At 38.4% G+C, this 12,770-nt stretch overlaps 1 protein-coding gene across 6 annotated transcripts in view; it reads left to right on the top strand.

Annotated features, from left to right (window-relative positions):
• Positions 1-12,770, top strand: part of VEZT (vezatin, adherens junctions transmembrane protein) — a 49,863-nt gene that overhangs the window by 29,186 nt on the left and 7,907 nt on the right. For 4 of the 6 annotated variants that reach the window (XM_052667364.1, XM_052667369.1, XM_052667366.1 and 1 more), the window contains 5 exons: positions 1,226-1,375; positions 5,127-5,274; positions 6,036-6,367; positions 7,185-7,378; positions 12,257-12,357. In XM_052667364.1, the coding sequence (XP_052523324.1) occupies positions 1,226-1,375; positions 5,127-5,274; positions 6,036-6,367; positions 7,185-7,378; positions 12,257-12,357 (925 nt within the window). The remainder of the gene's footprint in view (positions 1-1,225; positions 1,376-5,126; positions 5,275-6,035; positions 6,368-7,184; positions 7,379-12,256; positions 12,358-12,770) is intronic. The other 2 variants (XM_052667365.1, XM_052667368.1) reach the window with 1 other exon arrangement.

The following is a 12,770-nucleotide window of genomic DNA, read 5'->3' as shown; positions in this document are numbered from 1 at the left end:
GCACGTACTGCATGAGTTGTGCAGAAGCTGAAAATGCTTGCATTGCTGTAGCAGAACATAAATTTCTTTCTCTTTTTTACTAGAGAATAATTTTTACTAGCAGAATAGCTTTACTCTCCTCTTTGGTCCTGCTTCTGACAGTTCACCCAAGGCTGTTCACCCACACTACGAAGTGATATAAGAGTTTGTCCTTGAACACTTCTAATTTTATCTTCACAAGTTAGGAAAATATTAGAGATTGGCACGTCCTGACTTAAAGATACAAGGTGAACTCATCACTTTACTCTGAATAAGGTGAGAGCAGAAGCAGGCTTCCAATCCCCTACCAGTTGGTCAGTCTTGATGCCCGCACCACGTCCATTCCCAATCTGGTTCTAGTGAACACAGTGCAGGAGAGGATGAACTGTGCACTTAGGCCATTTTCAGTGTTGTAGCTACAGGTTTGGCATCAGATTGTGTCTTAAGACTCTGTAGATATATTTAACATTTACTCAGTTCATAATCCAATTTATTTCCAGATTAGACAATTTCTTACTCTTCTAAAGACATTTTGAAGTATAGTCTAATAAGCAAATGGTGTCTTTTAAATTGTGTATTCATCTGAACATATGAATACCAAAATATATTTTCAAATATACTTTATACAGTTGTGTACATTTCATGTTACTTGTCTGACTTCCATGAAACACTGCTGTCATTCACTGCATGATTGACAAAAGCTGTCTCACCACTTAAGTAACATTTCTTTTGACCTAGAGAGTAATTCTGCAGGGGGGTTGACCAAAAATAGTGTTTTGCATGAAAAACAATAAATAGTAGCACATTCTTCTATAAAAAGTATTTAAAGAGCAAATTTGCATGCAAAGAGGAAAATGTTAAATATCTGCAAACTTACAGTGGGCTTAAGGTAGTTTTATGGCAGATAATGTTGTGGCCTGCCTACATTTACTATGTTCTTTTGGAACACTTTGGAGAAGACAAATGTCCTCAGGAATTTTACTGTGGCTCAGGTAGGACTGGAATCAAGCTGCCTACAGAGGAATCCTAGCTGCTTAACTAAATGTTTGACTGAATAATTCACTGATGTGAATTTCTTGTGTGTGTGGGGGGGGGGGGGGAATAGTTACTGAGCAAAAAAATAGTGATAGAAAAAGAAAACTTATGTATTATCTTTTAAAAATACTTTAGGACATCTGTACAGTTGTATCACATTTTACTTTTCAAGTTTGCTTGACAGGGTCAGTGCCGCTTGCCCACTTAATAAAGCTGGACAGCATCCTAGTCAGCATCTTATTGGCCTCCGGAAAGCCGTCTACCGGTCTGTCAGAGCCAACTTCCGAGCTTCAAGACTGGCTACTCTGTACATGCTGAAAAAATATCCTTTTTGTAAAAACCCATCCGTTCAGATATGCTATTAATATGGTTTTCTACCTGCATTCATGCTGACGTTCAGAGCTGGCATGACTAGAAGCATATGGTATCTAATTAGATATATAATTATATATCTAAACAAAAACTGAAGAAAATGTAGCATAGTAAATTTTGTCTTATGCTTGATTTGGAGCAGTCAACATATTTCTTTTTTTTGCACTTTGCAGTGTGAGATAAGATCCTGTGTGTTGAAAACATTGCCCCAGGTATTGATGGCCATGCCTTTGATGTATGTACTTTTTTATGATTATTCCCAAGCCATCTTTTTTCCTCACACACAAAAAAAAATCAAAACACCTCTCCTCAGAACAATATGCCCTTTCACTCCTTGTCTCCATGTTCAAAGATAAGTTGATTTCCTGTTTCAGACAAGCTGGGTGAACTCTTATTACATTAATTAGCCAAAAGAGTGAGGATTTTCTATTCCAAATCAAACTGTGACACTTGCTTCACAAAATCAAATCTGAATCATCATCCTGTATCTTCTCAGCAATTCAAGATTTTTGTTGTACTCTGTAGGAAGTGGCAATGTAGAGAATTTCAGACTGTATTGGAGTAAAAACAAAAACAAAAAACAGGTACGTTTCTGATATGAAAAACATTTGTGTCTGTCTTTGAAAGATTTTTAAAATGGAGGTTCAAATATACCATGTTATCATGCAGATACCTTAGTAGTAATGCCAGCTGAAATGAATGGTCAAAAATAGGTTGGAACTGTATGTCTGTAAATCCTTGGTGACCAAATAGAGAAGCATTATATAGAAGCATTCCATATGCAGAATGTAGTGGAATGTAGTAGAACAGGTGTTTTGGTTTTTGTTTGGCTTGATTATTTGGTTTTTTTGGCTGTTTTGCTTTTTGATTTTTTTTTTTTTGCATTTTTGCTTGAAATATCTTCCAGTAGAAATTCAACGTGTGAAATGCATCTTAGTCTCCAAGACAATAGCATTTGAATCTTCCTACTTAATATAAGAATCAAGGCTTAGTGAAGGTAATGGTAATGTGTATCTCAAATGAGTAAGTGGGAGATCTGACTAATGAAGTTGTTACAGAGAATTAAAAAGCTTCATTCACAGCTTTACAGTTTAAATACAGATATGCAATACAGATCACTTAAACCTGACACGTTATCATTACTCACTTCAGTAAGACAAGAAGCTTGCCAGTGTTTGCTTGTGGTTGGTATGCCACTTTCTAAGAGTGAATTGAATAAATTAATATCTTCCTAATTACAATTTGTTCCCATGTAAAATAGAAAAACATACTATGATGCTGTAGCTTAAATTAAGTGTTTTTGTTAAACTCAGTGGACCAGTAATATTTCACAAGAGGGATTCTCTACGTTTCATGTGAAGTGACAGTTATTTACTTGCAGAAACTACTCAGCATTTTCTCATGTCATCCTTACTCTGATTTGTTCATGCCAACAAGAGTGCATTGTTCACAGTTGTAGAAGAAAAAGCCATAGAGGAGAAAAGAGTATTTCTCCTTAAGCCTGAAAAATGAGGGTGTAGTGGAATACAATATCCTTATTTTAGCTTAAGCTAAAAGTTGGGTTGGGTTTGCAGGATATGATGCAGATTTGTCACTACTAGTGTAGGAAACCTCTGCACTGCACTACACTGAGTTGTGTAGTAATTTAGAGGTGATCAGGCACTGGCACAGGCTCCCCAGGGCACCAAGCTGCCAGAATTCAAGGAACATTTGGACAGTGCTCTCAGTCATAGGTTTAATTTTGGTGTGGTTCTGTCCGGAGCCAGGAGTTGGATTTGATGATCCTTGTAGGTCCCTTTCCACTTGGGATATTCTGATTATTATATTTTTAAATTTAATGTTCTTTCATTATGATGAAGTGGATGATAAAATACATTCTATGTATTTAAGATGCGTTGAGTTCAGGAAAATTTGCTCTTATTACATCTAGTTAAATTTTGTTCCTTCTCCTTTGAAAAAGAAATTTAGTTAATCACGAAATGTTAAAAAAAAAAAACACTTTTTTGCTTAGGAAAGACAGCTAATACAAGAAAACCTTAAGCTGAAGGTAAATAAATAAGTAGATGTACTCTCTTTGGGCTCTAAAAGCCTACATCAGAAGTTTGCTTCTGGAATATCTAAGTAAAGATTTTTGTTGTTGACCAGCTGTCACAGTCGTCACATGCTTTGTTCATCCAGCAGGTTCCAGAATTTTATGAGACAACAGAGCATCTTGGATTTATTAGGAATTCTATGAGGCCTTGTTAGATCTTTAGATGGGAAAGAACTTCTGAAGAGCAAAGTACTACTATTAAATTGTTACATATGTGGGTGCATTAGTCCTTTTGCTTTTTTATAAGTATCATCATCCTCCAAGCGGAGACTAGATATTCACTGTACATATATTTTATTCTGGATTTGACAGTTTATTATTTAGTATCTTTGCCTTCTCTTGCTCTAAGCTAATAAGGAATGTAAGTTAAATATGAGAAAAGTATTTTTGCAAAAGCAGGAGTGTTTAAATAAGGTACGCTTATTTACTCTACTTGCATCTCTTTAGTTAATTTCACAATGTGAAAAAAAAAAAAAGACATGCTTTAGATCAAAGAGCACTGAGGAAATGTCAGTACATTTTTAACAAAAATTATTGGAAGAGGGCATGGCAGGAGACAGTGGGAGTTTAATGGGAATCCCTAGCTGAGACGCACTGTGTGTAAGTGGCTCATTTGGTCAAACCATCTGCTTAAGAGATTCCCTGTAATTTTTTAATAGATTTAAAAATCCACATGTTCAAACTGTTTTTCTTGCTGTTGCAGAAAAAGATTAACACAGACTGTGGTTAGTCTCTAAGATAACAGGTCCTGAAGATTTTGACCTGTTTTTTTCAGTCTCTGGTGGAGTTAATGTCCCTGTGCTCCATCTGCTGGACACACTTTCAGGTTAATTTAGACTAGCTGACCCCACTGACACTGTGTTTATGTGAAGCAGCAGATGCTGTGTTACTGAGTCATTTGCATTGCAGATTTTCATCTGCATTCATGCTTCTGGAGAGCACTTCACAGGCATCTTTCTTCCTGTCTTTGAGGAGAAATTAGTGAGAAATATATTTGTTCAGAGCCTGAGCACTTAGTATTGATGTTTCCTGAGCCACAGAAATTTCCCTTTGTGCAGTGTGCTCCCACTCAAACAAAGAACACTTTCTTGAGCATTATTGCAAATACAATCCTAAGAGAATGTAGAGGGTGGAAAATTTGGGAGTGAGAGTGAGTAGAACTTGTGGCTTCCCCAGAAAACGTATTAGCTGGATAAGAGAGAAGTACTTCTAATGGCCTTTACTTGACCAGAGAGGTGAAAACATTCAGTTTGTAAATCAAAACATCAGTCTTTTCTCTGATCTCTGTTGAGGCTGACATGAGCTATTTATTGGGAATTTACTGATTGAGGATAATTTCCTCGCTTGAAAGGAATGCTGAGATTTTGCATCAATCTGATTGTATTTGTTTCTTTCTAGGTGGTTGCATTTAGACATGGAAGTTTATTTGGTGTTCTATCTCTCATCCTTCTATGAGCTTGTAAAACTGTACTGTGAAGAAAGACGGAAAGTTCAATTAAACAGGATTTAGATTCAACTAAACAGATTGGATGCCATTTTGTTAGGTGTTTTTTTGCCTTATGTGTTTAATGCAAAAGTACTTTGTTAGCCTCCTTAACTCTGGCTAAACCTACCCTCTGAACTCTGAGAGCGACAACGTGACCAGCTACATCTGTGTAGTCCCTTTTAAGGACCTGGGACTGGGACTGAGTGAAGAGCAGGTATCTGAGGAGGAGGCACACAATCTCACGGATGGCTTCAGCTTGCCTGCACTCAAGGTAATCGCTCTTAGAAAGACACACGTGCATGCAGGCTCGGCATGAGAATCCCTTTCGGTTGTTGTGGTGCATACAGCTGATGGTCTTCTCTAAACAAAGACAACTGCTCATTTCATTTGAAGTGGAAGTTCCTAAGAAGTTAAGTTGTGGGTTTGCTTCTTCCCAGTTTGCCTAACCTCTTCTGTGCCATATAAAATGTTGTGACTCGTGTCTTACAGCTCTTTAGTGGCATTCATCGAATTTCTCACTTTGGCTGAAGAAAGGAGTTAAGTCAGCTTTCTCCTGAAGTACAATGTTTCTTTGTTGAAGTAGAGTGCAATTAGGCTTCTGTTTCAAGATTGGTTGCAGGCCAATGCAGTAACTTTTAAGTGGATGTAGAAATTATAGCCTAATGTTATAAAGGAAAAATTGTCTTTGCTGCCTCTAGAATTTTGGCAGCTCTTTTTGAGCTGTAGGCTATTTGAAGATCATAGCAAATAATGAGACTGCCTGATGAGAATATGAAAATTGAGGTCTCTGACAGACTTTTGAACATAATTGCATATAATGCACTTCATTGGAGCATTAATGGTCATCTGAGGTTCACTAGATCTGAACCCACATGGTCAGAGATATCCTTCAAAAATACTCCGTGGATTTTCTTATTATTTCAGTGTTTCTGTGGTAGGCTGAGGAATGTTTCTGCACTCTGTATCTGCACCTTTATTTTGGAGGCTGGCTGTGTTCCAGGTACACGGAGCTAACCTCACTCTGTTTTGCAGGTTCTCTTTCAGCTATGGGTAGGGCAGAGTTCGGAGTTCTTCAGGAGACTGGTACTGCTCCTCTCCCCAGCCAATGCATCCCCCAAGCCCTTGATCTCCCCTGAACGGTTGCCTCATCATATCTTGTGTGATGTGACTCAAGGCCTACCTCATACACATGCTGCCTGCTTAGAGGAGCTCAAGAGAAGCTACGAGTTTTATCGGTACTTTGAAACTCAGCATCAGTCAGGTTTTGAACGACCGACCAGAACAAAACAGAAGTCAAGAGAGTTGAACAGCCTTCAAACAGCAGTACGCAGTCTGCAGCTTCATCTCAAGGCACTGCTGAATGAGTAAGTTTACACATGAATTAAGAGACTATGCCTGTGGGAAGAAGGCTTCAGACTGGAGTTCTTTGGGTTGTCAGTTTACTTTATCCCAAATTAGAAACTAAAAAGGCAGATACAGTCACTTTAAGTACATCATGCCTGTCCTGTTCCTAATTGATTTTACTAAGGTGTCTGTTTCCAAGGTAACAGCTCTACTTTAAAGTAAAGTAGTAAAGATGTTTTTTGACGGTATAATTATCTGAAGAATGCTTCAGAGATTCTGTTTCCCTATTTACATTCTCACACTCTTCCCATTGCTGTGTCTGAACTCTCAGCTGTCATCTAAGTACATCTTTATGTAGAATGAGGTCAAAGACTCCTGGTTCAATGGGGAATCCAGTGTTATTTCCTGATTATTCTTCTGATATCTAGTGAAAATTCAAAGCTAAGCAGTACTTTAATTTCTATCTTTGCTTTTGTCTAACCCTTCAAAAAAAAAATCTGAAAATGTACTTACTATCCCTTGACTTTTTAACATCCCAAATGCTTTATAAGAAAGTTCAGCTCATAGTAACTATAGTAAATATTTATAAAATGTCATCACTGGCTGGTGAAGTAACAGAAACTATCTATTCCTTTAATCTTACATGTAAGAATTGCTATGAGTGAACGGTGTATCTCAATGTGGATAAATGGATCTTACTTTTCAAAATGTGTGGCATTATTGAGGAGATGGCCAAACTAGATCTTTACAAGCTAAAGAGAATAACAGGATATTAAATAGCTGAAGAAACTGTGAAGACAAATATTTATTTGTGTTTATTTCTGTTCGTTTTATTAGGGTAATAATTCTTGAGGATGAACTTGAAAAACTTGTTAGCACTAAGGAGACACCTGAATTAACAACAGAAGCGCACCAGGTTCTGGAACAAAAACTAAAGTTTATTCAGCCTCATATGCAGGCAAGCAACAGCTGCTGGGAAGAAGCCATTTCTCAGGTGGAGAAAATGGGTGGAAGAAACCCAAATAAAAAAGGTAAATATGAGAGGTTAATTTAGCAACTAAAGGGATGTGCTTTAGAGTTGGAATGGATCAAAAACTGCATTCAGCCTTTATTTTCTGAATTTCAGCTTAAAGAGATTTAACAACCTTACTCTTTGAAAAGCTATCTATTTGTCAGACTTCGTCATTGAGATGGCCTTAAAGCTTTTGTTTCAGGACAAAAAAAATATGAAAAATAAAATGCTAACTTAGTCTATTAGGTATGTGGATTTATGTGGTACATTTGCATTTCCAAGTGTAGCCCAGTAGTGGATTTTTCCCTGTAATTGGTGAGCAGCATGTGAAGTGGTGGGATTTTGATGAAATATCTCTGAGGTTTTTCTTTTATCTATTGCATAAATATTAGATAGGTAATTGAAATGACAATTACCTTGTCATGAAAATTTCTTGATAATGACATTTCCTGAAACATTTTAAATTGATGTATTGAGTTTATAACACCTGCTTACCTGCTCTCTCAGGTATAGTGAGCTGATCTCCTTTGTGTTTAAAAGTGATGTGAACAGCACATGCCAAAGTTTTGCCTTAGTGAGCTCTACTGTCCATGCTGTTATCTTTGTGATTTACATTTAGCTTAAGTGATTGAAGTGAGCTGAAACTCTCTTGACATGGAGTTGAACATAAAATTTCTGATCGTGTTTCCAGGAACTTTTTTACCAGCCTAGGAAGGCACAGCCCAGCATCTGAGTAATGCTGGTAGTAATGGAGACTATATTAGGAAAATTATTATCTGGGATATGTATCAGCAAGTTACCTACAGAAATCCCAGTTTGTAGTGAGCTAGGCTCTTAATTATGTATGGGTGGGGTATCCAGTAGGTGGATGAGTACTGCTGTGGTCCAAGAGATGCCCAGGCTGACATTGTTCGTGTTCGCATTAGAACTGGGAGCACTGGTGAATCCTGTGTCTACAGGCTCCACGCAGGTCCAGACATGGCATAACAAACTTGCTGTTATTAATACATATTATGAGGCAAAATCATTAAAGAGCCTTCACTTTCAGTTTTGTCCAGTGACTTGCCTGATGGGAATGTGTGTGGTTTGAATCTCTATTTTGTAACAAGTTTACTGAATCACTCCCCAGAAACTACTTTTAAATTATGATTAAATTATGTTATTTTTATCTGACTACATTTGAATGTCCTAATGTATTTCTGAGCAGTTCAGCTTCTGTGAGTTGAACTTTTCAAGCTGAGCATGAAATCATCTCATTACAGAATCACAGAATTGTAGAGGTTTCAAGGGACCTCAGGAGATCGAGTCCAACCCCTCTGCTAACTTGTAATCTCTTTGTACTCATCTTAACAGCTCATCTGTCAGTCATGATTATGTGAATTAATTATGTGAATTACATGTGGGGCTTTTTTTCAGTACTTCCTTAAAACTCTCTGAAAGAAGATACCTTCCTGCTGAAATAATATAACAGCTGAGCACATCTTTATTTTGTCTTTATTCACCATTATGTAAAATCAAATGAATTTTTTGAAAAAAGCTGTAGTTAAAAGCCTAACAATACAACTTTGTGTCAAAGTGGTTGAATAGTGCTTTTGGTGCAGTAGATGTTTAGTTCAACTAACCAAAGAAAAGCTGTGGAGATATATCATCAATTATGAACAGTGATGAAGAGGGAGTTGTTGTTAATGGTTTAGACCAAGTTTTGAGAGGAAATATTTCATAACTTAAAAGCTGTATATATTAAATATTTTCAGCAATAACTTTCAATTGTGCTTAGTATTACAAAGTCACTCCTTTTTACTCCATCTGTAAATGCAAAGCATATCCAGTGTTTAAATTTACTTTTTCTTGAGTTTGATACTTACTGGAATGCTTTTGCTGAATTATTCACTGGGAGCATCCAGCCACTAAAGAACTGCTTTGAACTGTGCTCTGTCCTAGTTGTGGCACCCTAGGCAGCGGCATAGCACGTATTTTTCAAAGCGGTTTTCATAGAATCATAGGATGGTTTGGGTTGGAAAGGACCCTTATGATCACCTAGTTCCAACCCCCCTGCTATAGGCAGGAACACCTCCCTCTAGACCAGGTTGCTCAAAGCCCCATCCAGCCTGACCTTGAATGGTTCCAGGGAGGGGGGGCATTCACAGTCTTTGTGGGCAATCTGTTCCAGTGTCTCACCACCCTCGTAGCAAAGAATTTCTTCTTGATGTGTAGTCCAAATCTACCCTCTTCCCATTTAAAACCATTTCCCCTCATCCTGTCTCTATGCGCCCTCATAAGAAGTTTCTCCTCAGCTTTTCTGTAGGCTCCCTTCAGGTACTGGAAGGCTACTATAAGACCCCCCAGGGCCTTCTCCAGGCTGAAGAGCCCCAACTCTCTCTGCCTGTCCCTGTGGGGGAGGTGCTCCAGCATTCTGATGATCTTTGTAGTCTTCCTCTGGACCCACTCTTCAACTGCTCAGTGCCCTTCTCATGTTAGGGGAATTGGACATAATACTCCAGATGGGGTCACACAAGTACAGTAGAGGGGCAGAATCACCTCCCTCAACCCGCTGGTCATGCTTCTCTTGATGCAACCCAGGAAATGGTTGGCTTTCTGGGCTGTGAGCACACGTTGTCAGCTCATGTTGAGTCTTTCATCAACTAACACCCCCAAATCCTTTTCCTCGGGCTTCTCTCAAGCCATTCTCTGCCTAACCTGCCGTATCTGTGCTTGGGATTGCCCCGACTCAGGTGCAGGCCTTGCACTGGTCCCTGTTGAACTTCACAAGGTTGACATGGACATTGAACCTGTCCAGGTCCCTCTGGATGACATCCCTTCCCTCTAGCATGTCAGCTGCACCACTCAGCTTGGTGTCATCTGCAAACTTGCTGAAGGTGCACTCAATCCCGCTGTCCATGTTGCCTACAAAGATGTTACATAGCGCCGATCCGTGAGGAATACCACTCATTACCAGTCTCTTGTTTCAGGAAATGTCACTTGGACATTGAGCCATTGACCACAATTCTCTGGGTGCAACCATCCAGTTCCTTACCCAGTGAGTGGTCCATCCATCAAATCCATTTTTCTTCAATTTGGTGACCTGGAGATTGTGCAGGACAGGGTCCATGTTTTGCACGTCTTTGTTTTCTCTTTAAGCATCCAGATCTTAATTGCATACTTACTGCTTCAAGTTTTGCATGTCAAAGCAGATTTATTGCAAATATATTAAAAAGCTCAGTTTGTTAAATCAAAAACCTTTAGGTCAACCAAATGAACATTCAAATACTCCCGTAGGACCACAGTACCCTGCTGCAAGCTCCTGGCCTTGCAGTCCTTTGATCCACCAGAGAGGAGCTAAAGCCACAGCAGCGTTAGTGAAAACATTGAATTTGTGCTCTTGAAGCGTCTCCTTAGCAACGTTATCACCCCAAACAGATGGCAAATAGAGCAGCCTGTACATATCAGTGCAGCTGTTTTGTTCTTCTAATTCAGGAAACCAAGCTTTTCATTGATAAATTCCTTATTACACTTCCAAATTTGTTTTCATACCTTCAGCAGCATATTTTTTTAAAATGTTTTTATTCCAAGATGCAATTGTGCAGTGAACATCAGTTTTGCACTTGTGCCAGGTTTCACTTCATGCTTTACCTTTCTTTTAAATTATCATTTTGCATTTAAATACATCTGGAACATCAAATCTTTAACTCAACCCAAGCGAACAGGGAATCACATGTTTTTCCTTGTTTGCAAAAGCAGGTAACTGAGCATCATTAGAGTCATTGTCAGTGTGAACTGCCTATCTTAAGAATACTATGTCTGTGTATTCAGATAGATTAAAAATTGAAAATAAAGGTGAATGGGGTTTGTTAAGTTTGTCTTGCCCATTTCTCTTCTCAGTGGCAAATTTGTATTTTTGCGATATGTAAATGTTGTTTACCTGCTCTTAGAACATCTGCATAGAGATATTTTACGCTATTTCCAGGCATCTGTTCCAGCACTTACATTTCATTTACCAGTAGAATGCTATTTCTGATATTCAGTATAAATAGCTTTTGCTGCAATTAAAAAAAAAAAAAAAAAAAAGTGCTTTTGACCACCCACAATGGAAATCCATTTCCTCCTTATAGCCTTCTCTTACATTTTTTAAGGAGGCTAATAACATTTCTGTCTTCTCCACGTAACCACATATCCTTTGGATTTTCTATTACGGCTGTACTTTATTTAGCCCTCTGACCATTTCCATTGTTTTTCCTCTGGACACCCTTTAGCTGGTCTGCAGTATCTTTGAATGGAGGAATCCCAGCCTGAGCACTATGTTCCATCCACAGCCTGATCAGTGCCAAGCAGAGCAGAAAAGTAATTTCCTGTGTCTAACAATCTGTGCTGCTGTTTATATGTAGTCTGGCTTCTTTCTTACAGCAGGGTATAATTGACTGGTCTCCTCAGATCCTTTTCTCAGTGGTGCTGCCCAGTCAATCAACATATATTTATGCAGTTGGCTATTCAAAAGCGCAGAATGTCACAGCTGCTGTCACTGAACTGCTGTATCTGAAGTCCAATTCTTCCTGGGGCATCTCTGATTTTCCGTTAGTTTTTTGGTTTTTTTTTTAATTCTACTTTTCAGTGTCCTTGCAGATTATCACAATGTCAGGAGATCTAATGAGCTTAAATACTTTTTTTTTTTTTTCATCCAATGGAAATATTGAAGAGCATTGGACTTGGGACAAATCCTCACTAAATGAATTGTTCCTGTCTAAAAGTGGTAACTATACTGTTTATGCAAGAAAGCATTTGATGCACCAGATAGCAACTTCTTCTAGCCTGTGTCATAACACATGACTGAGTCAAAAATATCACTGAACACTCAGAATTCTTTTTTTTTTTTCTTCATCCCTTTTTTTCCTTTCCCCTGAAGGCAAGCTTGAAGCTTCCTGTGATAACCTACAGCATACTTCAGTACCTTTAATACAGCCTACTGTGTACATAGAAGACAGAGATCCCATCCCTGAAGAACAGGTAAAAAAAGTAGGATCAATCAAATTAAAAATTGGGCTTGGTTACTTTTTCAGTTGCTTGTGCAGTGACCTTCTTGTCTTGTCAAAGCAAGCCAGGTTGGTATCGGGAGCTATTTCATAAGGGGACTTGTAAAAGAAAGGAAAAAAAATGATATATTTTCCTTCTGCTGTGTTTCATGGGAAGGTATTCCCCATTCTTGGGGAATACTTGTAGATGAAAGTAAGTCTTAGGTGGCTGCAGTGATGTTAACTTTGCATTGAGTGGAATTAAGAATGTCAGATGCACTGGCTCTGCTCAAACTAGGCTCCATCCTTCCACTGTGGTTGACTTGCATTGAGATCACTTGATCATGCATTAGCTTCTAGAATAGGGTCTACACTGAAAGTGAAAAATGTAAAATATTTCTTTTCTTT

The sequence above is a fragment of the Tympanuchus pallidicinctus genome, unplaced genomic scaffold, assembly GCF_026119805.1.
Source record: "Tympanuchus pallidicinctus isolate F22 unplaced genomic scaffold, pur_lepc_1.0 scaffold8, whole genome shotgun sequence".
In the NCBI taxonomy this organism is placed as follows: Eukaryota; Metazoa; Chordata; class Aves; order Galliformes; family Phasianidae; genus Tympanuchus; species Tympanuchus pallidicinctus.
This window is presented reverse-complemented; position numbering and strand designations above follow the sequence as displayed.